The sequence below is a fragment of the Peromyscus eremicus genome, chromosome 10 (assembly GCF_949786415.1).
Source record: "Peromyscus eremicus chromosome 10, PerEre_H2_v1, whole genome shotgun sequence".
Taxonomy (NCBI): domain Eukaryota; kingdom Metazoa; phylum Chordata; class Mammalia; order Rodentia; family Cricetidae; genus Peromyscus; species Peromyscus eremicus.
This window is the reverse complement of record NC_081426.1, coordinates 25698308-25723782: the sequence shown is the minus strand read 5'-3', so window position 1 is coordinate 25723782 and position 25475 is coordinate 25698308. Positions and strand designations below refer to the sequence as shown.

Sequence of the window (25475 nt, the reverse complement as noted above, 5' to 3'; positions counted from 1 at the left end):
GAGGAGTCTGGGCAGAAGGTACAATACCCTGACGTTTGCTTTAAGAAAGAAAGGTTATGTGTGGAGAGATGGCTCTGTGGTTAAGAGGAGATGGGTTCAGTTCCCAGGACCTATATGGTGGCTCACAACCATCCTTAACTCCAGTTCAAGGGAGTCCTGCATCCTCTTCTGACCTGTGTGGGTACCAGGCATGCATATAGTGCACATACATACATGCAGGCAGAACACTCATACATATAAAATAATAATTAAAAAATAAAGAGGGATTTGGAAGGGATTTGTACTTGATGTACATGGCATTCCAAATTATTTCACTTTCTCCTGATTTCTGCCCATTCTCAGATGACTTTTGTAGGGCTAATGGCTTGCTCATGCTTACACAGCTACTAGCAACCCTTAGAGCTTTGGGAAACTGGAATAGTATGTCACTGCCTGTTTGCAGTCTCTTAGCAGAACTGGCCTCCATGTAGAGATAAGGTGTAGGGCAAATGAACTTAACTGTTGGGGAGAATATCTAGGTTGGCACTGTAGGTGGCTTTCCAGGATAGCGGGAGTGGAGTGGCCTTCGGAGTCCTGGAGGAATGGAAGGCAGGGTGTGAGAACACAAGAACAGCAGACTGCAGTGGGCATCAGGTCAGAGCCTCTCAGGAGAGGGGAGAGGCCAGTCCTGACTATCGGACCCTTTGCTACACTTTAATAAAGCCGCAATCGAGCTGGACAGGTGTGGAGGGAGACTCAAGGTGGGAGGAGAGCCACGCCACAGGACGGACGGACGGACACACACACACACACACACACACACACACACACACACACACACACGGCAATACTAAGCCCCGCCTCCTCCGTAAACTGACTGGGACAGCTGGCTCAGGCTCTAGGCTATGGAGTAAGCCGTACAGTTTCGTGTCACTTAACAACAGGGAGGCAATCTGAGAAATGTGTGGTTAGGCAATTACACCATTGTGTAAACACAGAGTGTTCTTACTCTAAGTTGGAAACCATGTCAGAAGGTGATACAATCTCATGGGACCACCACTGTACACGCAGTGTGTGCCTGGACGAAATGTCACTATGCAGTGCATGGACATGCATTAAACTAATACAGCATTGTTATAATTTCCCTGCAGAAAGACCCTTGACATTCACTGCACCCAACACTTTGGCTCTTACTTGGAGGAACATCTTTGGTGTCTGAAGACTGATAGTGTTGTGAACTTGACAGCAGAAGACTGAGGTAGACTGGCTAATCAGTCTTCTGTCCCATGCTTTGTCCCCTCCCAACACACACACACACACACACACACACACACACACACACACACACACACACACACACACACGAGAAGGGAAGACAAAGACAGAGAGAAGTAGGATTGTTTTCAAAACATTGCATACAAGGAGACTTGGCTTTAGTTTTAGGGCTAAAGATAAATTTCATCTTATCAATTTCTCTGCCTGATCCCACATCTAAATCCCAAATAGTTTCTCTTGCATCACTCCCAGGGCACCTTGGACTAGGGCCTGGGAAGTGGAAAAAGTGTTTTAAAGGGACAAATAATAGGACAAGGGAGGATACACAGCTCCTATTAGTGAGTGTTAGTCTCCAAGAAGAAAAAGGGTTGACTTAGTAATTAATATGTAGCACAATTCAAGTGCAAACACTGGACAGGAAGTTAGAAAGAGCAAATCGGTGGATGCAATTCCAGAGGGCACTGACTGTGGAAATGTATGTGCATATGAGAGTAATTCCCAGAGAAGCACTTTGAAGGCTTGCCTGGCCTCTCCACATGCCCACCTGAGAACAGGTCAACAGCGCAGGGATACAGCTGTCATTCTTTTCTTTTTTTTTCCCCAGAGATAGACATCATTGACTTTTTTCTTTTTCTGAGAGTTGTTGCTTGTCTTGTTTTTCCCTTTGTCTCTTTAATTAGAGTCAGAAATTCAATCGATGGAGTCAGGTGTGGTGGTATGTGTCTGTAATCCCAGCACATAAGGAGCTGAGGCAGGAGGACTGACTGTCTGAGGCAAGTGGGGGACATACAGGAAAACCATGACTTAAAATGGAACAAGTAATAATGAATTAGCAAGGGCTGTTCAATTAAGAAGGAAAAAGTCTTTAAAGTCAGTTTCCTTTTGCTGCTTCTGAGGGTAGGTCAGCACTCACCTGTGCTGCTGCCTTCTGGCTCTAGACAGGATGACATATAACTTGGCTAAACGCTGTCATCTGGGGCAGCAATGACCCAACTGTCTTGGCCTTAGAGCCTTCTCTTTAATGCAATAGCACTACACAGTAATAGTTTTATTTTCTAGGCAAATGGACTCCGTCCTCAGCAATCACTGCAATCAATGAATCAATTCAATTCAACGAATACCAATACCAATAAAATACCAATGAAAGAAGAAAACAGCCACACTAAGGTCCAATGTGAGGCCACTGTGCTGTATCAAGGACTGAGTTTCCTGTTGACTAGCCTACATTTTTCTTTACACACACTTACCTTTCCCCCACCTCACAAATAAGATACTGAACCATAAGAAGTGTTCACGAGGCAAAAAGCTTCGAAGGAAAAAGTCATAATGTTTCTAGGCTACACTACTTCTTCAAGTTTCTTAAAAGTTATATTTAGTTTACTTTAAAGGTAGCCCTGTAAGCTTAGGGAAATAAGGCATCTGCTCAATCAGCATCCCCTCACTTTGCCCCACTAACCTTGAGTGCTTCTAAATTTCACTGGGCAAGTATTTACCAAGTAGACTAAGAAAATAGTTTAACTAGGTCTGGGAAGATGCTCAGTGGGTAAAGTGCTTGCCATGCAGGCACAAATACCTGAGTTCAGATCCCCAGCACCTATGTAAAAGCTGGGCATGGCAGAGCATGCCTACAACCTCAACAATGGGGTGGTAGTGGAGACAGGCAGATGCCAGGGGCTTGTTGGCCAGCCAATATAGCTGAAACTGTGAGTTCGGGTTCAATGAGAGAACTTGTGTAAAAACAAGAGCAATAGAGGAAGACACCAGGACCAACCTTGGCCTCCATTATGGACATGCATAGGTGACCACACCTGCCCCCCCCACACACACACACAGAGAGAGAGAGAGAGAGAGAGAGAGAGAGAGAGAGAGAGAGAGAGAGAGAAACAAAATAAGTTATTTAGAAAACGGTCTGAATAATAAGTAAAATCAATCTTTGTGAGAATATATTCACAAGGTTTAATGAACTGAAAAAAAAACAGAAAATGTATACAGCTATGATTCACTAAATTAAATATTTACTTACACACATGTGCATGTGTGCACTGGAAGTACACTAAGATGGATGGCTGGGAATATGGGTAATTTTTTTCTTTTTATGCCTTTCTTGTTTTCCCAAACTTTCTTCTATAAGCATGTGTTATTCTCATGCAGAGCATGATGATAAAGTACATAACTGGAGCCGGACTGCAGGGTTCAAATCTGCACTGTACCATTTCCTGTGGTGACTTTAATTACTCAAGTTCTCTGTATCTTGGAATAAAGGGTTATAACCTATCTCAAAGGGTTTTTAAAATTAAAGAGTTAATATGTATAACATCCATCCCATGGTAAGCACTGTATAAAACAAGATATTTTTTAGCTTAGTCAAATTGTGATTAATTTTTCCGGCATGCTCACTATGCATTTTCTATGACATTCATATTTTGTGATGTGTGTTACTAACTTATTCCTCTGTTTGTCTTCAACAAATAGAGTGAGGGTGGATGTGTGACCTTTGGTGGGTGGTTAAACTCTCGGTTGTTTTCAGGCTTTGACAAAGAACAGAGATTTCCCAAGGATATACTATAACCCCCATCATTTGGTCCCAGGTGAATTACGGAAAGCCTAATTCCCTCCTAAACCACAGGTTTACTGTCACCATTTGATTAGTGACGTTCACAGACGTAGAAACACCCTTGACCTTTCTTTGGTGAAGTCTGTCCCTTGCTCAGAAGTTGCAATGCCTTGGGCAAACCTGTGCTCAATAATCTTCTTCCCTTCCTCACACAGACCTGGGAGGAGCAGCTGGAAAGAGAATCAGCCCGTGGGAGATAGTCAAGTAATTGTGAAATTGTTAATGACTGACAGCCAGAGATGAAGGAGGCAGTGACAACCTGTACTGAGTTTGAAGAGACCACTTTTAAACTAAGAGAGTATTCATGTAAAAGTAAATCCATTAAAAATTCTAATGTGTGAAAAATAAGGAAACACATGTATTCTGCTGTCTCGTAGACTACAGAACTGAATGGCTGAGATACATTTTTATTTTGCAATAAAAATATAAAGTTGGTAAGGTCTAACTTAAGGATTGACAGTAGTAAATTGGGGGGGGGGGAACCAACCCAACAAAAGATGGGGTTCTTCCATCTGAGAGGAAGACCAGGATATCACTGGAAATCATATAAAATCAATACTAATGAAGTTTCCTTCCAGCCAATGAAAAAGGAATATAGAAAAGGAAACTCCAAATCTTTTGTTTACCCAGCTGTCTGTACAAAGTGAATTATTCATGATTCAATGTGAATAATAAACCTATGCAAATATTTGTTGTATTCTCAATTTTGAGGGAGCAGCAGGAAATGAAGTCACTATAAAATGATTTAGTTAACTCTTGCTCTTGGAAATAAATGGAGAAAATAGATGCTGATGGTTATTTACATATGTCCCCCTGGAGGCTTCTGTCCTGTTGGAAATAACGATTTAAAGCCATCAGTATCATGCATGACCTTTATATGATTTCCTTAGAAACTAATTACCAAAGGTTTTCGTTTTTTCTTAACTGTAGAGGGTTAAAAAGCTCACAGCAGAAGTTCTGTAAGGGGAAACCTTAACGGACAAGTTTCCAAGTACTTGCTGCTTACTGTAAATCTTACCTGTAAATTTCAGTTACAGGTTTTTGATAAAGGGAATATTACAATAATACTGATACCCGGCAGCTTTAGTTGTTCATCTTTTCACTACAGAATTGGCTGAACAGTTTCCGTCAGAAGTGCTAGACTAACGATTTAGAGCAGTGATTCTCAACCTTCCTAATGCTGGGACACTTTAATATAGTTCCTCATGCTGTGGGGACCCCCAAGCATAAAATTATTTCGTCGTTTCTTCATAACTCATTTTGTTACTGTTATGAATCATAATATAAATATCTGATATGAAGGGTATCTGAGATGCAGCCCTGTGAAAAAGCAGTTTGACCCCCAAAGGTTGAGAACCGCTGATTTAAAGCTAGGACCATGTTAGCATTTATGTTTCCTGTCCACTCAAGCAACTGCTGTATATTGAAAGGTGTGTTATCATCTTGCTACCTCAGTAACTTTTCACGTTGTGCCATCACCACAGGCTGCCCCACCACTCCACCCGTTTGTTTTTATATTTCATTTTCTATCTGAGACAAAGCCTCATTATATATCCCATGCTGGCCTTGAACTCATGACTCCCCTACCTCAGCCTCTGGAGTGCTGGAGTTACAGATGTGGGCACCAGAGCCCTAGGTTACCACAATCTTGTAAAGAGTAGGGGTAAACTAAAGCATGTGGATGATGTTTTATATGTTATACTTATGAATGAATTGGATTAATAAAAACAGTTGCCCCTTGAGCCTCAGCCTGAACGCTGTTTCAGTTCAACAGCGACTAGGCTCAGAGGGATCTCACTTTTGCTTAGCAGTATAGTCCCAGAGTCTCTGGAGGAGGAGAAGAGAACTGGTCTAAGCGCCCCTGTGGGGTCTTGTGGCTCAGGCTCTGTCTGAGTCATGGGTAGGTAGCCAGGCTCTCCCCAGAAGCTCTCTAGCCCTCCTCTAAGCCGCTCTAGAGCCCAGGCAGAGGGTTAGAGCTGCTGGGCCAGACCTAGGGTAGACTCTCAGGCAGGCCTCATGATTCTACCACCTGGTTGGTAAAAATGAGCAAAACCTCACATTTTGGAGCTAAGAAACAGGAATGGACAGATCACTTCTCTCAAAATTGAAATGCTACCAGATGTACTCTAATATTATTTTCTTTCATTCTATACTGACTGGAAGTAACTTTTCTTATTTAAAAATGGTATTAACGTTGTATCTCAAAGGTAACTGGCAATACAAATAAACAGCAAACTTGGGCCTAAAAGGTGGTACAAAATACTTGAAATGTTTGAAAAAAATCAGATTTATATTTAATAAAACTCATTTGTGAGTAAAAATTGGCCCCACTATTCACATTTAACCATGTTGGTTAAATTTTTTTTTTTTTGTAGGCTTTATAAGAAAAAAATTTTGAGACAGGGTGGCACTATGTGCCCCTGGCTGACCTGAAATGCACTCTGTAGATGAGGCTATTCTCAAACTTGTAGCAATCTTTCTGTCTCTGCTTCCCAAATGTCCAGGTTACAGTCATGACCCACCATGCCCCTCTCTCACAGGACAGATGATAACAAACCAGCATTCCTTGATGGGAACTTGTCTCCACTATAGTTTAGTTCAATGGATTCCTTCTGATACTATTACAGCTGAGGAGACATTTCCCTATGTCGGGAAGTTTCTTAACATGAAATGCAATTCATTCCTTTAATAGGCTGCTCTTTAGGGAAGGCCCATTATTGGACATCACTATGAATTAACATCGTAGTCCAAGAGGAAGGCTCTCTGGAGACAACAGTGAAGCTGATAAATCTTTGTTGAGGGATGTGACCAGGAGACTTAAGCACATTCCTTGTGGTTTCAGAATGACATGGAACCCATAGACAGGCAGAGATACTTGTCATTCTTAGTAATGACCTGACCACATCAGTTCTTTAGCATAAAGAGGTGGTTCTAGATGTTATAATTTCTTAGAAACAGCCTGGCTGGTGTGCAATACCAAAGGCAAATGAAGTGAAATTCTGTCCACTGACAAGCACCTATGTAGGAAGAGAGCTGGTTGCTTGTAGCATATTTGACGGTTGTAAACAAGTTCTTCTGATATTAACTTAAGGTCCCCACACCCCAAACATATCATGTCTTGGAGCCTGAGTATTTTCTTGATTAAAGGTTGCTCTGGTTTCATGGTTATGGCTTTGATATTCACTAGCTGTGTCATGTGATCTCTCTATGTCTTAGCTATCTCGATTAGTTTCTGTGAGTATTGAATGAATTAGCATGTGGACCAATGCTGTGATTATCCCTGCTCACAAGTCCTCCCAAAGTCAGCAGGTCCTGTACTCTGACAAAGCAGGGGGTGGGTGGGTGTGAGCTCAGTGAAAGTGGACTAGCTTGCTAAGGGACACGAGGTTATTTATTTTTTTTTAACATGGTAGAAATCAAATGATTCTTTCCCTGATCACCCCTTTAATATACGAGTCCAGGTCCTCAGCACTCTACATGTGTATCAACGCTATTAATCTCTGGTTGATTTTTCTGTCTCTGAGTACCTCCTATTCTAATTCCTCCTTGCATGTTCCCACTCACCCACACATTTGCAGCCACTCAATAGTCGTGCCTAGATCAGTGCGTGATGCTATTTGTTTAAAAAGAGAAAAGAGTGTGCGTAAGCAAGCATGTTTGCTTGTCTATGCCTAAAATAGCTCTGCAAAGCTATATGAGAAAGTGGTTATGCTAGTTACCTTTGGGGAAGGGAACTAGATGGCTAGAGGGCAGGAGAGCAATGTATTTATACATAACTTTTTATTTCTTTTGAATTTTAAGTCATGTGACTATATTACCTAATCACAAACAAATAAATAAAATGCAGGAAATAGTAAGAACTCTGCCCAGTTCATCAATTTATTAAACAAATATTTACTGTATATCTACTACTTGCCAGACATTAGCAGGGCGTTTGTGTTTCAACAACTATGTTCCAGAGTTCCTACTGCTTGTTGTATTAAAACCTGCTCAGAGGAGCTTCAAAGGGCTGGTTAATAACACCCAAGGCTATTATTTGATTAGCAAAAAAAACTAAGTCCGGGTTATATTAAGGGATGTCCCTTAATATACTGAAAAATTGAAAAAAAAAATGCTTAGAAGAAGCCAGAATGTCAGATAATACACTGTAACTAACATTCATTGAGCAGTTATATGACAATCTGCATGCCGTCCAGTCTTTTGCTTTGCTATAATATGAAGACTCACTTAGCTCTCTTAACAACTGAAAAAGATACTACCCCATCCTCATTTTAGATAGGGAAACGGAAACACAGGGAGAGCAGACAGATAATTTACCCCAATAACTTGGGTTACTTGAGGATGCCCAACCAAGCTCTGAACTCTAGAACTTCAGTTTTAAACTTTAATGTCTTTTGGGGACAGGACCATAAAATATTCCTGTTTCCAATTATCTCTGCTGAAATCCTACCATCAATGCAAAGTGTCCCAGAGCTTTGCAGCTGGAGGAGATTTCAGGACTGACTTGCTTCTATTCTCATGCAAGGGAACAACTTCCTATAAACTGGGGTGAGCACTTCTAATGATGGGAGCAGGTTCCTGCCAGAAGTAGTTGGCGGCGCTGGCAACTCTAACTGCTAATAAAGCAGGAAAGTGCCGCATGCTTTCCATGTGCCACACACCCTGCTGAAGTAAGAGGAGAAACCCTCACTTTGCAGAGGCTAGATCTACCACTCTTTCACTTCCTCCACCTCTTCTGTGTCTGCTCCTCAGAACACAATGTGTCTATGGTTCTCTGTGTTTCCTAACAGCTCTTTAAATGTTTGAAGGTGGAATAAAGCTCTCTTTAAGCCTTCTTGTTTGTGTATTTAGTCTGTTTTCATATCACACTCCCTAGGTAACAGTCATTTTTCTTAGCTTATATTTAAGATGCAAATGAAGGAGAGCAGCTTGCTTCCCTTCCATGAGCTGTCCTGAAGGAAAGGGAGTTTCCATTCTGAGGAGAGGAGCAAGATGTTGAGACCAGAGGCAAATGGGAGCAAGCAGGGTCTAGGGTCAGCTCCAGGCTTGGAAAAGATACAGTAGCGGACAAAAGAAGTGGAGATCTATAGTTCTTGAAGACTACAGAACAGATGCTAAGAGTTTAAAGTAGCAGTTTGAGGGCCTCGGAAGATGGCTTAATGGCAAAATGCTTGCTGAGCAAGCCTGGGGACCTGAGTTTGTATTTCCAGCACAAATGTGAAAAGCCAAGTGTGGTGGTCCTCGCCTGCAATCCCAGTGTTGGAGAGGTGGGCCAGGCGGAGTCCTGGAGCATGCTGACCAGCCAGCTGAAAGGAATCTGCAAGCTCCAGGTCTGAATTCAGCATCCTAGGCACGTGGTTTTCTTTCTCCTTCCTTCCTCTCTTGCTTCTTTTTCTTCCTCCTTCCTTTCTCCTCGCCTCCTCCTCCTCCTCCTCCTCTTCTTCCCCTCTCCCCTCTCTCCCTCCCCCTCCCCCTCCCCTCTTTCTCTGAGATGGAGTCTTGCTGTATAGCTCAGACTGCCTTAAACTCAGTCTTCCAGCCTCAGACTCCCAAGTGCTAGGATTACAGGTGTGTACCATCAGGCCTGGCTAGCTCAAACTTTTTCTTGACCTATCTTGCTTAAAGGAAGATGGGAAATTGTTATCTTGGAGTCAGTATTTATCCTAATGGAACCAAGCTTCTACAGCCTTTTGGAGTGTTGACGAACAAGATAACAACCTTTCAAAGCCATTTTTACACTAGATTTCTGCCCTAAAGTATCTGAGATCCCCTCCCCCCAAGAATGCTTCTGTGCTTCAGTGCCTTCCAGATGTTTCTGGCTCTGGCTGTTTCATTTGGCTTGCTTCTCTCCTTGGGGAGAAGGGCTTGTACAGTTCAACACCAGGAACCAGCTAAGATCAATCTAGAACACTGAGCGAGAGTTCCCTGAAGGTTCAAGGATATCATGCTGGAATTATAACAGAAAAATCCTGACCCTGAATAGGTCAGCCTACTTTCTGAACTGCTGGCCAAGATTTCCCAGGGTTACCTTTAGAGCAAGTCTTCCATGCAATTCCCAGTTGGGTATCAGGGCAGTTTTCCCTGACTTTGCACACAGTGAGTCAGGTATATCTGTAAGACATCATCGCCTACAAGAAGGAATCTCAGCGGGCATGTGGGCACATGCCTTCAATCCCAGCACTAGGGAGGCAGAGGCGGGCAGATCTCTGAGTTCTAGGCTAACCTGGTCTACATAGAGAGTTTCGGGACAGCCAGGGCTATGTAGAGAGACCCTGTCTCAAAAAACAAAAACAATGATAACAACAAGAAACAAAACAAAACAACAACAAAAAGAAATAAACCCCAAAACTAAAACAAAACAAGAAAGAACAGATACCAGCATCTTTGAGTCTCCCACAAGGTAATACCCTATCTGCAGAGACGTTGTCCACCCAGGTGGGTATTGTGTGAGCAGTTTTGCTCTTTAGCTCCTCTCCACATCTCACTATCTGGATAGAAACTTAACATTACCACAGCATCAAAAAGAAAATAAAAGTTTTCAACAAACAAAACAAAACAATGATGCCCTCAGTGATACCCTTGTTTTCTATGGCTATTGAAAATTGAGTATCATGTCTCAGCAGGGACCTCAATACACAAATCACAGTTAAAATATTATCACAGAAACAAACCAGTACTTTCCAAAGAGGATATCCTTAGGTATTCACTCACATCTGCAGAGTCTAGACTATTACTTGGGGCTTTCTTCCAAATAACCTTCATTATAATTGAGCATTGTTTTTACTATAAGAATCTGTAGAAGTCACTGAAGATCTCATACTGTTGGTTTTGAAACCATAAATCAATAATTCTGAGTTACACTCAAAATGAGCTCTAATGTTACTAGAATTTTCAAAACCACAGAAGTTTGAACTTATCTCAGTGCAACTTTGACATTGGTACCATTTCCAGCCTCTTCCTGGCAGATGTGAGCTGGAGAGTGAAAGAACCTAGACACCAGAGGAACCGCGGGAGGGGAACGAAGGTGTGGTTTTGGTGCCTGGCTTCAAAGGAGGAGGCAACGCTGAGCCCAGCCTATTTCTTTTTAGCTAGACTAATTTCTGTAAAGGGAGAAAACCACTCAGCCAAAGTCAAACTTCCCCACATGATTTTTAATTTAACAATGCCCCAGTTTCCAAGCAATCATCTTCTAATCTTTGTGACTGCGCCGAGGAAGCAGGCAGTCAGGGTGAGTGAAGGGCCAGCCTAGCACCATGCAGGTATCCTGCCCTGGAACTAGGTTTTCCTCTCCCTCCCCGACTTCTCTCCCCTCTTCCTCCCCCTCCATTCCCCCTTTCTTCTAGTTTTTGATGCAGTTGTATTTATTCATTTTTTTGACATCTAGGGACAGAAATGAAAGACTAAAGGATTTCTTTCCTTTAAATAAATCTTTCAGCGAATGGAACTGAATGTCCTCAGTCCTTGATAACTAGCACGTATGAGCTAGCTATGCAGTGTGAAATCAGCTATTTCACACGTTCATGTGTCTCAGATCTTCTTGATAACAGATCCCCTCCCCTGCATGCCTACCAAGGGCAGGTGTCCAGCAACTTCTCTTCTACCTCATGCATTTGCTGCATCAGAAACACACTGGACCCAATGGCAGTGATAAGCTGTTTAGTTGAGGATGGGGGTATTAAAAGATAAAGTTAGATCACTACAGATAGTTTTTAAACTTTAAGGATCATTGTCAATTTTAGGCTAAGTTTCTGATAAATGTAAATATAGATTGGGAGCTAAATTCCCCTTTTAAACAAAATGTTTCCTTCTGAAATCCAGATTGACTAATTACTCTGTATAGCTCATTTGCTCTGGAAATGAAAACCCCCTATAGATGTGGTGAAGTTCCTGTGTGTTCACAGCTTGTGGTGACTTTCAGCTTGCCACCTTATGAGACAGCCCACTCAAAAATCCTGACAACCTGTGGAGCTCAAAAGCTCTTCCTTACTCTTAGCCAAACTGACCTCTTGACACTTTTACCGATTTGGTCTGAGATCTGCCCTCTGGAGAGACACAAAATAAACTTAATCCCTCTACTAGACAGCAAATCTCCTTATGTGACGCTCTTAAAAGAAATTACAGTGACTCAGGCTACACTTCTATCAAGGGTATAACAAACCCAATTCCCTTTCCCTCCTGCTCCTTTTAGTGGCAGGGCAGGCTTACGTGAATCTACTTAATATGCTAGGCAGGGAAACCCCAACCCCTCTTCCCCCACAGTCCCCGGGGCTTTACCCCGGGTTAAGGCTTCAGTGATCCTCAGCTCTAAGTCCTCAGAAGCAAATGCGAGTCCAGCAAAGGGCAGTGCTAGACAGGCAGGCTACTTCGACTTTCCTCTGTCATACGTAACACACAGATTCTGCAGACCAAGGTACATCTGGCCCAGAGATTCTCTTGGTCAAAAGCCATAGGACCCCAACTTCTGTGATAGAATCCTGAGACTTTTCCTCAGGACTCAGCCCTGACAGTTTGGTTAGGTTCAGTTAAACCACACTGTGTGATGAGCACTCCAGGTGCCAAGAGCCTCACTACATTGGAGAAACACCAATTTAAGGGAAAAGACTAGCAAGTGTGAAATATGATGAGTAAAAATACCTTGCAGGCCTAACGAATGCCTCAGTGGTAAGAACACTTGCTGCCAAGCCTGATGACCTAAATTCAATGCCCAGAACCCACATGATGGAAGGGGAGAACAGATTCTAACAAGTTGTCCTCCGATTACCATCCATGGCATGTAAAACACACACACACACACACACACACACACACACACACACACACACACATTTACTATTTAACTTATCTATCCCATCCATTTAAGTTCAATTATTAAATCCCATGTTACATAAACCATAAAACAATTCTTTAAGTCATTTATTATTCATAGCACATTAATCATTAAGCCTATCAAAATTCTTCCAGAATTGGGAGGGGACTAACAGAATCACCTGCAAGTTACAGACCGATAAACTCAAGGATTTTTTGGAAAATATTCAACATAGGTCTTACGAGGGAACCAGGCTCCTGAATTGTGTGGCATGTCAGCTGTTTGGGATTGGCCAACAAAACAGGGCCTGGGGCCAGAGCTGAGGAATTTTACAGGGAGGGCATCCTGGTCCACATGCTGCTGATCAACCTTGTGATTGAAGTCAACATATAAATCACACCTGGCTAAGCACCTCCACGCACATCCTATGCTATTCTGTGTGAGTTTTAATAAAGCTATAGAAGGATTCCAACACACAGGTTCCAACAAGTCAGACTATTTCACAGTAGTCTAGATACCTGGAGAGTTTAATTAAAGAAAAATCCTTTTCTTTAAGAACAGCAGCTTATTTCTTTTCAAAATAACTGCTGTGGTTCTTTTGCAAATACAAAGTGTGTCTCATCTCTAACTTGGCTGTGAGGTAATGCCATCCCATGGCAGCCCTGGTGATCTTGTTTCCTTCTGGCAAAGAGAACCCATGTCCTGCCCAACAGCTTGGCAGCTTAGAAACTGAGTACAAAAAAGTTGAGCAAAAACTTAAAAAAAAAGTTTTGGTGATAAGAACTTACTTTCCTGTTACAACATTTCATACATGTTTTTGCGAACGATGTAGTAAAGTCACAGAAGTTTCATTTTCTGTTATGGATGAAGACTTTCACTGGCTCACTGATCTTCCTCTTCTTCCTGGAGCTTTCAAAACTTGGCTCAATGTGTACACAATTCATTTTTTGAATCTGTGAGAATCACCAGAGAAAGGGATAACTCAGCAGAGAGTTGACATCTACACAAGACATGTAGAAAAGAGGAAGACCAAGCATGTGTAACGGATCCAAACCTGCTCTCCTGTGGGCTTGTTTGGCTTAGTACATAACCCTGCTGCCAGGACCAGAATCTGGCATTCCAAGTTTCAGGAGCTCAAGTCCCCTGGAGGCAGCCAGTTTCTGGGACAGTTTCTTGGCTCTCTCTAGTGAATTCAGCACATCCAACTCTTGAGGGAAGGCTTGTTGATCAAGGTGTGGGGCCAACAAGGAGCAAGTAAGGGTCAAGAGAGATCTAGGGCACTGATTACTTAGAGGCAGACATAATGTAAGTCCCTATTTAAGCCAGCAGAGACACAGCCCTGTCTCTTCTGCAACTGTTTAGAACAACGGCTTAAAAAGGACAGTGACTCCTTGTGCTGAAGAAAAGGATATATTGTTGATTACAGGGAGGCTGATCAGTGAATTATTACTAATCATCATCCCCACAGGCTTAACTTTGGTGAAGATCTTGGGACTTATTTTCGCTCAACTGAATGAATAACTGGAAGTATATATGTTCTGTCAGACAACTCCTCATGCCTGGAGTTCCAAGAAAGGTACAAAGGACATTGTACATTAATTATTCAGCTGCTAGAAAGGAATAATGTTTTTTCCCACATCTTCTGGTCCTTGGAAGGAAAACGGAATGCAGAATATTTTAAAGCCAGACTTCTCAGAATGTCTAGAAGAGGCTCCAACGTTATCCTTCTTTTCTTTTGTAGCAGATGCACGTTATTATTGATATGGTGTGACTACAAAATAGTGAGGATGTCAGTAGAGCCTTTAAGGACTGTTTAGAAACAGAAACTGGGTCTGCAAATGGGTAACTTAAGCGTTCATTCCATTCATTTATCCTTCAGTTTCAGAAAAGGGTTGAATTTCTGATCTTAGAAACCACAAAGTCCGCTTCACCTTCACTAAAACACTGACTAATAAAATATGAAAGTTTGAGAAAATCAGAGCTGCTTATCAAATCACTGGTTTGTTTATATGTGCGCAAGTTTGAAATGACTTGCTCTAAAGGAAAATAAACAGCAACATCAAAATGCAAAAGAAGAAGCCAGCTTTTGAATCTATGAGATGAATCTCTTATAGTGTGGTTGTAAGAAAAGGCATTTACTAAAATTCATCGTGTCTGGAAATGCTGCAGGACATGCTCCCCATTCCAGTCCTGGGAACATGTGAAAACAGAGAAGATGGGGGACAGCTCCAAATGACAACTCTGCCTGCTGCTTTAACCAGACTTTAGTCTCTTCTTCTTCTACTGTCAAATAAACTAGAGTTTTATTTTGTATCATTGAGATAATCAACGTGTCTTCAATAATGTATAGTTTTATGGCAACCAGTGAAACCTGGGGATTCTCAATAGTTATAGAAAACTGGTATGCTCAAAGACAAGCATGTTATCAGTCAGGGGACACGTCCAGATAGATAAATGATCTGTATGAATTGTATAAGCCAACACAGTCAACTGCATAAAGCATATTCTAACTGGTTATGTTTGTACCTTTGATGCCAAAAGCCACTTGGCAAGCAATTAGGTAGACCCAAAATATCATCTCTAAACAACATTAGATGCAAATCAAATGATTTCTAATGCCTATGTGTGTGTAATAAAAATATTTGTTTTTATGTGGATGAGTGTTTGCCTGCATGTATGTGTGTACAGCACATGTATGCCTGGTACCTGAGGAGACTGAAGAAGTTTAATACCCTGGAACTGGAGTAACAGACATCTGTGAGCCACAATGTGGGTGCAGGGAACCAAATCCTGTACTCTACAAGAGCAGCAAATGCTCTTATTCACTGAGACATCTCTCTGGAGAGCCCTTATATGTAATTTTTTTGATACAATGTCCCATGTATATCCCAGTCTAGGCTTGAGACTGAAGATGGCTTTCATTTTTCATCCTCCTGCCTCCATCTCCCAAGTTTTGGAGTTTCAAGTGTACATCACTCCAGCTAGTTGATGTAGTGCATCTGAGCCTCATCCCTAGTCCTGTCCTATTCTAAACATATGGTTCTGAAGGTGTTTCTTAGCTAAGCCTGGTGACTTGTATCTCTAACCCCAGTTCTTAGAAGAGGGTAGGACTGTTGTAAGCTCAAGGCCACCTTGGATTTCAATGTCTCAAAGACAGAAAACTTAAAAATTATGAAATGTTTCTTGTATTCAGATTACTAAGAGGCTACCATGATTAGTTACCAAGAGAACCCAAGGAATACAGAATTCACATGGGCCTGAAAAAACTCAGAAGATACACTTGCTGCTGTGTGGTACTTAACGTTTCCATTGTTGATTTAGTAACATTCTTCACTTAAGAAGCCTAAGAACAGGATTTGCCTTATGCACAGATAGGACAGCCACCTGGTCTGGCAGTATTTGGATGGCATTGTGAAAAGTCCTTTCTTTGTAAACGACTGTTACTATTTCCTGTATATTCATTGCCTTAAAATGCTTTTTATTTGAATATTGTCCCAGTTGTTTCTCTTTGGCTTTCTGTTTCTCTTTTCTGCTTTCTATCCCCCTACCCTAGGATTTTATCCTCTCCTAGGAATCAATTACATTTCATAAGCAAAGAGCCCCAACAGTTACGTGTTCAATGTAGATCTCTTCTGAACCTCACATTTGCATGAGTATCCAACAGCCCACTGTAAGTCTCTAGATGGTCATTCCAAAGAAAACTCAACTGTACTCTGTCTTAGATTGGAACTCATCACCTGCTTCTCTAGCCTTCTTCCAATCTTTGTTCTCACCTAAGGTATGCAAGTTAAAAGTCTGAGATTGGAGGAAAGCTCATGAGCCCTCAACTAGGCAAAGAACTACGGGCGACTGAGAGATACTGAGTGGGAGAAATAGTCTTCCCTAGGAAAGAGTACACCAATTCGTTATCCAATATCAAATAGTCAACCCTAAAAACACCATACAAATAACATTACATGGACTGAGCAGGTTGTAGTTATATATTTAGGAATAACACACACACACACACACACACACACACACACACACACGGAATGGCAATTAAAGAAAAAGAGACCATAAATTTGAAAGAGAGCAAAGGAGGGATGGGGCATGAAAATGTTTGGAGGGAAGAAAGGGGGAAATGATATAATCATATTCTTTTTTTTTTAAAGAAATTTTCACTATTTTTAAGAAACATTTCACTATTAGGATAAGAATTTGTACTGTATCAAGCTGATGAAAAAATGCTGGCCGTACTTTCAGGAGGGGAGGCTAAAATCTTTTTAGACTATGGATTAGTCTATAGAAAAATGTCTGCCGTAAATCAAACAATGAAGGGGAAGATAAATAGGAATCTCACTTACACAACTTAAGTAAAACATAGTTCTCTGAACAGATGAAGACAGATTTATTCTGTATCCCAGAATCTAATCAATATTTATATGTATAATTCAGCTATCATTTGGCTTAAAAGGGCTTATTGGGAAATGCTATCATTTATACTATTTTCTACAGAGAAAATATTTTACTGTTTAAAATAACCCTAGACTTTTAAATTATAACCTGTTTTTATGTTCAGGCTATCTGAGTATTATTTCTCCTGCAGTTGTACATAAAATGTTTTTACATTAAAAAAGGACAAATACTATAGAATTGTATTACATGAAATATATATATAATACACAAATTCATATAAGACAGAAAGATTAGAGGTTATCTCAAGATAGAGAAGAAAGAAATATAGAGCAATGATTTACTAAGTACAAAATTTCTATTTTGTGTGATGGAAAAACCCCACAAATGGACAGTAGTATCAGGACATAATATCACGAATGTAATAAATCAATATAATTAATGTAATTAATGAATATCATAAATATAATTACTGAATGAATACTGCACATGTAATCAATGAATACCACAAATGTAATTGATATCATGAGTGTAATTAAAATAATAAACTATTAAAAAAAAGAAATTTTTATTTATTTTTACATACCAATCACAGATCCCCCTCTCTCCTCCTCCCACCTCTCTAGCCTTTCCCCACCCCTCCAGTCCCCCATTCCCTCCTACAAGAAGGAAAGGCTTCTCATGAGGAATCAGCAGAGCCTGGTCCATTCAGAAGAGGCAGGTCAAAGTTGCTCCCCACTGCCTCAAGGCTGTGCGAGGTGTCTATGAGCAAGGGGCATCAAGATCATGATGGGGAAACCTACAGATGTAATCATATCCTAATCTCAAAAAAATAAATTAAAAAAATCTGTGATTCGTCCATGACCACCTTGTCATTCTCACTCTAACATCATTAAATCCTATTGATTTTTATCTCAATAGTGCTCAAATCCATCTATGTGGCCAAAAACCAAACAAAAACAAAAAAACAAACAAATAAAACAACAACCCGGTGGCACTGTTGTAGACTGTCTCATTTTGCTTTGTTTGAGCTTTTTTTGGTCTTACTGCTCTTTTGCTTGTATATTATGGTTTCTGATTTTGTGTTTCTGTCGTTTTGTATGTGTATCTGTGTGTTTCTTTCTTTGTTTTTTGGTTTGTTTGTTTTTGTTTGCTTGTTTGTTTTCTAAAGAGAGAAAGAAAGACTTGTGGAGTTGGGTGGGTGGAGAAGTGGGGAGGATGAGGGGAGGGGAAAAGTGTGATCAGAATACATTGTATGAACAAAAATTTAAACCCATCTGTGTTTTCTTTTCTTTTTCTTTCTTTCTTTCTTTCTTTCTTTTTTTTTTTTAAGTTTTTCGAGACAGGGTTTCTCTGTGCAGCCCTGGCTGTCCTGGAACTCACTCTGTAGACCAGGCTGGCCTCAAACTCACAGAGATCCACCTGCCTCTGCCTCCCAAGTGCTGGGATTAAAGGCGTGCGCCACCACGCCCAGCACCATCTGTTTTTCTACTATATCTACTTTAGTGCAGGCCAATATCCTTTCTTCCCATTTACAGTTACTGTTTATCCAACCTACTCTTCAGTCTTTAGTATAAATAGTGTTGTATACACCAAATCTGACTAGTCATTCCTCTGTCTCATTATTCACTCCATAGTGAGTCCTCACTCATCAGGATGAAGCTCAGTGTTTTCCTACCCTGGCCCCTCTCAACAGCTTCATCTTGCCCTCACATTATTTATCCTCTTGCAGATCTCCAAATGTGCTCTTTTCTTCCCCTCCAGACTCTGCCTTTAATGCTTAGTCCTATTATTTCCTCTTCCTTTCATCTGGCACATGGCAGGCAGCCCCACAGTTTCTACGGTCTGCTGGCCTTCCTTGCTATCCCTACAGCTGTATTGTATTCTTACTCCTCTGTAGTACTTCCTACAAGAAATTACCAGTCCTTACCAGCCTTCCTCCCAGTATAAACTCCTTGTGGTGGGAAACAATTTTAGTCATCTTTGTACTTAGTCCCAAGCCTAGAGCAGGAGCACTCTAATTATTGCCTGAATAGAATGAATGCATGCAACACTGAAATTGATCAACTGAGTGTGTGTGCGCATTTGTGGTTTTGCAGGTACACATGTATGTGTGTGTATATGTGTCATCCACCTTGGGTTTTTTTTTTTTTTTTTTTAGGTAGGGTCTCTTACTGACTTGAAGCTTGTTGATTAGGCTAGGCTGGCTGGTCAGTAAGCCCTAGGGATCTGCCCATCTCTGCCTCCTGAGCCCTGGGATTACAGGCACACATACACTATGTATGGCTTATTTATTTATTTATTTATTTATTTATTTATTTATTTATTTATTTATTTATTTAACAAGTGGGTTCTAGGGATTAGATTAAGGTTCCTATGTTTGCATGGCAAAGCTTATGCTGAATGAGACATTTCCCAGCCCTTGAAACTGATTTTTTTCAGCCAGGTACTAGGATAATATATCTAGTAATATAAAGAAAATAGTCAGTTTTTCAGTATTGAGCTTTGTGAAGAGCCGTTAAGGATATGATTACAATATAATACAATGCTATACTGTCTAAACAGACATCTATTCTTTCAGCAATTACTGTGTATGACACAAATCTAAGTGAACAAAAGAGATAAAAATCCCTGTCGCATGGGTTGTGCAATCTGGTTACATTACTTTTTGGCTTAATAATTTCCAATGGTATCACTACAGTCTTGGCTGTTTGCTTGGCAGTAATGCTTCTTCACAACTACTGTTTCCTCAGGAAAGTGCTAACAGTACTACTCACTTTGGTAGGCCAGGTGAGCCCTTACTGGACCCCTTGAGTATCTCCTAATTAGTTATGACTTTTCGGGTTAGATCTGGGTACAATCTTGTGCTTTGATCTCATACCCTGCCCCCTTTCTGACTCTAGTCCTTTGCTTGTGATACTTCTGCCTAAAATACTCTCTTTCTTGTATCTTCACTTGTAGATTCTGACTCTGATGAAAAATTATTTCACCGAAGAAATTTTGCCCATCCTGTAATATTCTTATAGACATATATTAGTTTCTACAGTCTATAGCTCCTAATTCCTGCCTCAAGGAATGTCATGTCATAGAAACTCAAATCTTCTGTCTTTCTTTGACCTACCTTTTTTGATAGTAGATGATAGATAAATAAATAATAGCAGATATTCTCCTCATTTCAGACAGTGACCTGTCTTATATCTGGAAGCTGCATAGAGACATCAAGAAGACTGAACAAGGAGATAGGCTGTAATAGCCTCCTTCACCTAGTCTGTTAACATTACAATCCCCAAAGGACAAATGAACCTTTTGGGGTTCTTGGCCCAGAGAGAGCATGGAAGCTCTGTGCCCCTTCTGCTATATTCCACCCTATGTACCTAACACCCTTTATAAACAGTGTGTTCCCCTCAATTCTATGAACCATTCAAACAAATTATTTGAACTTCAGGGGGTTGTGGGAATCATAAATATGCCAATGGGTCAGGGGCACAGGAGAAGGAATAATCTGTAGCTTGCAATTGGCATCTGATGTGTGTGTGCCTGGGGGCACAGACGGGGGCTGGGACCACTTTATGTAGATAGTGTCAGAATAGAATTGAGTTAAAGGACACCAAATTGGTGTCTCCTGCTGCAGAAATGATAGCTTGTTTTTTGGTGAAGAGAAGTCCTCATACCTTTCAAGGCCATAACAGTCCTGTATTGGAGCTGGAAGATGGCTTAGTGGATGAAGTGCCTGCTGCATGAGGTCCTGAGTTCAGGTCCCCCTGCACTCAGGTAAAAGTATAGGCGGGACTAACAGAAAAGAAAATTGAGGGAACAGGAAGGGAAGAGAGACACTGCCAGCCACCACGATGAGAAACAGCACGTTTCTCTTCTTTAATATTGTAACTGTAATTCTTGCTTGATAATTGTTTTGTTATATGTAATTTTACTATGTTAAAGTTAAAACCTTCCTTTTTAAAAAAAAGAAAAGGGGAAGTGCTGTGGATATCGCTATATGTAAATAAACTCTGATTGGCCAATAGCCAGACAGGAAGTATAGGCGGGACTAACAGAAAAGAAAATTGAGGGAACAGGAAGGGAAGGGAGAGACTGCCTGGAGCTGCCACCAGGACAAGGAAAATGTAAAGTACTAGTAAGCCACGAGCCACGTGGCAAAGTAAAGTTTAATAGAAATGGGCTAAATATAAGAGTAAGAGCTAGACAATGACAGGCCTGAGCTAATGGCCAAGCAGTTTAAATAATATAAGAGTCTGTGTGTTTATTTTATAAGTGGGCTCTGGGACTGGCGGGACTTGGTGGCAGGAGCTGGAGAGAAATTCTCCAGCTACATAAAAGCTAGATACAGTAATAACATCTATAACCCCAGTTCTGGGTGAGAGCCAAAGACAGGTGGATCGCTGGAGCTCTTGGTCTGCCAGTCTGGCTGAACTGGTGAGCTTCAGGTCCTAGAGACACTGCCTCAAAAAATAAAGTGGAGCATAACTGAGGAAGATACCAGACATTGACTTTTAGCATGTATGTGCACACACAGAGAGGCACCTATACATATACATGTATACTGGCACACATATGAACACATATACACATATAATGTACACACATACACCAAGGATGGGGAAGAAATCTTTTGTGTTGATTGAGGTGAGAGAGCAAAAGAAAAATAGTTCGCCGGCTGGAGAGAAGGCTCAGCAATTAAGAGCACTGACTGCTCTTCCAGAGGTCCTGAGTTTAATTCCCACCAACCACATTGTGGCTCACAACCGTCTATAGTGAGATCTGGCACCCTCTTCTGGTATGTAGGCAGTTAGAATACTGTATACATAATAAATAAATAAATTTCAAAAAGAAAAATAGTTTGCTTTATTTATACAATCCTAATCCCAATCAAATTAGGTTCCCAATCATATAATCTACAGAATTCTAGAAGATTAGGAACATGCAGTTTTGGTCACATTTGTAGCAGCAACATCTAGGAAGTGTCCTGCATGTAGAAGAGGCTTAAGAATGAATGAATGAATCTTCAAACAGCACTAGGTTTGCAATGTAGAAATGTAGTACAGGGATCAAGTGGGTGCAGGATGATGGGTCTGCATATAGTCATGGTCAGGTGATAACTTGAGTGGCCATGGAGATGTGCAGAAGTCAAATATGAGAGAAATATTTAGAAGTTAGAGTCAGAAGATTGGCCAACTGCATATGATGGTGAAAGAGATTAGGAACATCAGTAATAACTCCTGGTTTCTAGTTTGTCTAATGTGTAAATGAAGGTGCTATTCTCTTCGCTAAAGAACAATGGGGATTTTGAACCTGGTGAGTGTAGACAGAGTACCTGCAATATTTCCACAGGGACATACTGAACAGATGTAAGCAGACGTTTGAGTATCAGGAGAAAACTCTGGTTAGAGATGTAAATCTGAAAGTCAGCTGCCTGAATAATTAAGGCCCTGGGTGTGGAAGTGTTTGCTTATTAGGAGAGCAGAGCGTGAGAAGGGAAAGGGGCCAGGACACAGCCTTAAGAAATTCCAACATTTAGAGATTAGCTGGTAAGAGGAGCCAACGAACAAGACTGCGAGAGAAAAAAAGACAGACAAAATAGTAGCAGACTGTTATGTCAAGAAATCCTGAGGAAAGCAGTGATTAAAAAACGGAAATGGAGAAAATAAAAAGGTGGTGGTCAGCAGTGTCAAGTGTTGCTGATAGGGAAAGGATGGTCAGGACTGATGTCTGTTCACTTGAGTTAGCCACCTGGAGACTACTGGGTCCACTGAATTGGTGGAAGTACAAGTCAACTGGAAAGTGAATCAATACTCCAACTGAAAAAAGTACACAAAACTTTATGAAAGTCAAGAGCCTGGGGAATATAAAAACATAGGAAAGGTACTGATTTGTGTCTTCCAGAATGGGCAGTAGTTTGCCAGACTCAAGGTGGTAGAGACCAAGGAGAGGTCACTTGTGACAGAGTTCAGCAGATTTAAAGTTGCTGAATTGTAAAAAGACAAGGAAAGAAAAAAAAAAAAAAGACAAGAAAAGTATATGGGACAGTGAGAAATGTCCCTCTATTAGAGCAGCTCACAGGGCTAGGTTTTATACATCCTCCAATTATTACTCAATATGATGTTAGTATAAATTAACTTATCAGATAATCTCCAGGTGTCAGCCAGCTGGAAGCCAGATCTCTCAGGCTTTGGAAAGAAAACCATGTATTTCCATATTAGCAAGAGTGAGCAGTTCAGGCCACAGTAATTATCTTGCATCAGGAGGTAGACCTGCATGGGGAACCAAGGGATGGGCTGCCCCAGGCATCCAGGAAATACACTGAGTACTTTACATGCTTTGGATGAGAGTGCAATAAATTTTGTTTACTCCAAACTTATTTTTCAGGTCAGATTTGGCAAAATGCTTTTTCTATAAAATGTAATTTCTCTGGTGTGAATTCATAACCAAGCCTTAACTCTGGATTCTCTTATTTCCCAAGTCGAGGAATTCTATGGTCCAGTCTGTGCCCCTATAAAGTGAAGGAAGTTGTAGCATTGATATTAGTTTGATTCTTCTCCCATTTATCTTTTTTGGCATCATGAAAGGATTAACAGCAATTTAAAAATAAATGATATTAGCATAAATGTAGGTCATGTTAACATTATAATGAATGAACAGTAACAAGGCAAATACTTACAGAGAACACTTATCTCCAACTTCAGGGGAGCTATGGAAATGCTGATGTGTTACTGGGCCTTATGAAAGGTTTGTTCATTTGTTTAACTGTTTTTATTCTATTATAAGAAGGGTTCTGAACCATGACTAGTTTTATTTTGGAGAGGAATGTGTATTCTTCATAGGGTTGTAACTAGATAATTCCACTTACCCCAAGAAACTATTATCTCAATTACCTTTTCCTGTTCCCTAAGGTAAAAGTCTCACAATGAAGTCAGGTGCGGTGGTGTATGCTTTTAATTCCAGAACTCCTGTGCCTGAGAGAGGCCGATGTCTGTGACTTCAAAGCCAGGGCCTACAGAACTAGGTGTAGGCCAGCTAAGGTTCCACAGTGAGACCCTGTCTAAATAGGTGAAGGTGACAACTACTTTCTGAGCACCTTTCTGTTGCAGACGCTATGCTAAGTACTACAGAGCAAAGGTGATCAAAATGCACTCTGTGTCCTTAAAGAGATCCCGGCAGGGAAACAGACAGAGCGGAGGAGATGACAGCCATGTTTAAGGCTCAGTAAGAGTTCCAAAAAGATCTTAACCATTTTTCTTCTGGAGACATATCAAGGCTTCCTAGCCATGAAGCTCGAACTAAGAATGACAAGCAGACAGACACTCACCAGGCAAATGGCACAGGAAAGGGCTGCAGAGAAGAATCTAGAAGGAGGAGCACAAGCACAGGAAGAGGCGGGGCGATGGACTGAGAACATCGTTCTCCCGAGTGTGGACTTTACCCTGGAATGCTGTGGAACCAAAGGTTCCCAAAGTTCATCTGTTTCAGACAGACATCCAGCAGCAGTGTGAAGGGTGACGGAGGAGGCTGAGCTGAGAAGTAATGACACTACTTAAAGGAGAAGCCATCTGACAAGGGCAAGGATGGTAGTGAGGTTATCAGGGAGTACTGTCGGCTAGAAGGCCAGAGAACAAAAGCCTAAACTCAAGCCCTGCTCTGACCCACCTGTTCACTGGACCCAACGCAGGGATGGAAAAGTAAAGAATGCACAGAAGGCCAAAGTGGCTAGAGTCTGGTAACGCTCCTGACCAAGATGAGAGACGAGACAGCTAAGGGGCTGGGGGCTGGGAACAGAGTCATCAGGATGCGTGGGAAAAACTGAGTGCACTTTCAAGATTTTGAGTGGGAGATGAGCTATCCAGAAGAAAGACACCCATGAAAGTGAAACAAGTGGAGAGGAGACTGCCCCAGGAGCACACACTGAACCAAGTAATCTGGACAAAGGAAGGGACATTGCTTTCTGACATTTCGAAGGAAAGAGACAAAGTGGATTTATAGATTTCCCTCTTTCTCCTCTTCCTCTAACCATGTAGCCTTGACTAGAACTTGCCATCCGCCTGGCCTCTAACTCACAGAGATATTACAAGAGAATACAGAAAAAGGACGCAATAAAAGACTTGTAAAAATATGCCGGGCAGTGGCGGCACACGCCTTTAATCCCAGCACTCTGGAGGCAGAGGCAGGCGGATCTTTGTGAGTTCAGGGCCAGCCTGGTCTACAGAGAGAGTTCCAGGATAGGCTCCAAAGCTACACAGAGAAACCTTGTCTCAAAAAAAAAAAAAAAAAAAAAAACAGAAAAAAAAAGACTTGTGAAAATAATGTTCAAGTGACTTAGGACTCAGATAGTTTTAAGATATATCCCTTTCAGTCTACTTCCATCTCTCTGGGACTCACTCAGCTTCTTGGCCACCC

General features: G+C 41.2%; 1 protein-coding gene across 18 annotated transcripts in view; it reads right to left on the bottom strand.

The window, feature by feature from the left end:
- Hormad2 (HORMA domain containing 2) overlaps positions 1–25475 on the bottom strand; it is a 114322-nt gene that overhangs the window by 10799 nt on the left and 78048 nt on the right. For 17 of the 18 annotated variants that reach the window (XM_059275569.1, XM_059275580.1, XM_059275586.1 and 14 more), the window contains one exon: positions 12768–13627. The exons of the other annotated variant lie outside the window; for it this stretch is intronic. In XM_059275569.1, the coding sequence (XP_059131552.1) occupies positions 13523–13627 (105 nt within the window). In that variant the 3' untranslated portion in view covers positions 12768–13522. Of the gene's footprint in view, positions 1–12767; positions 13628–25475 lie in introns of those variants that run through there. 18 annotated transcript variants of the gene reach the window in all.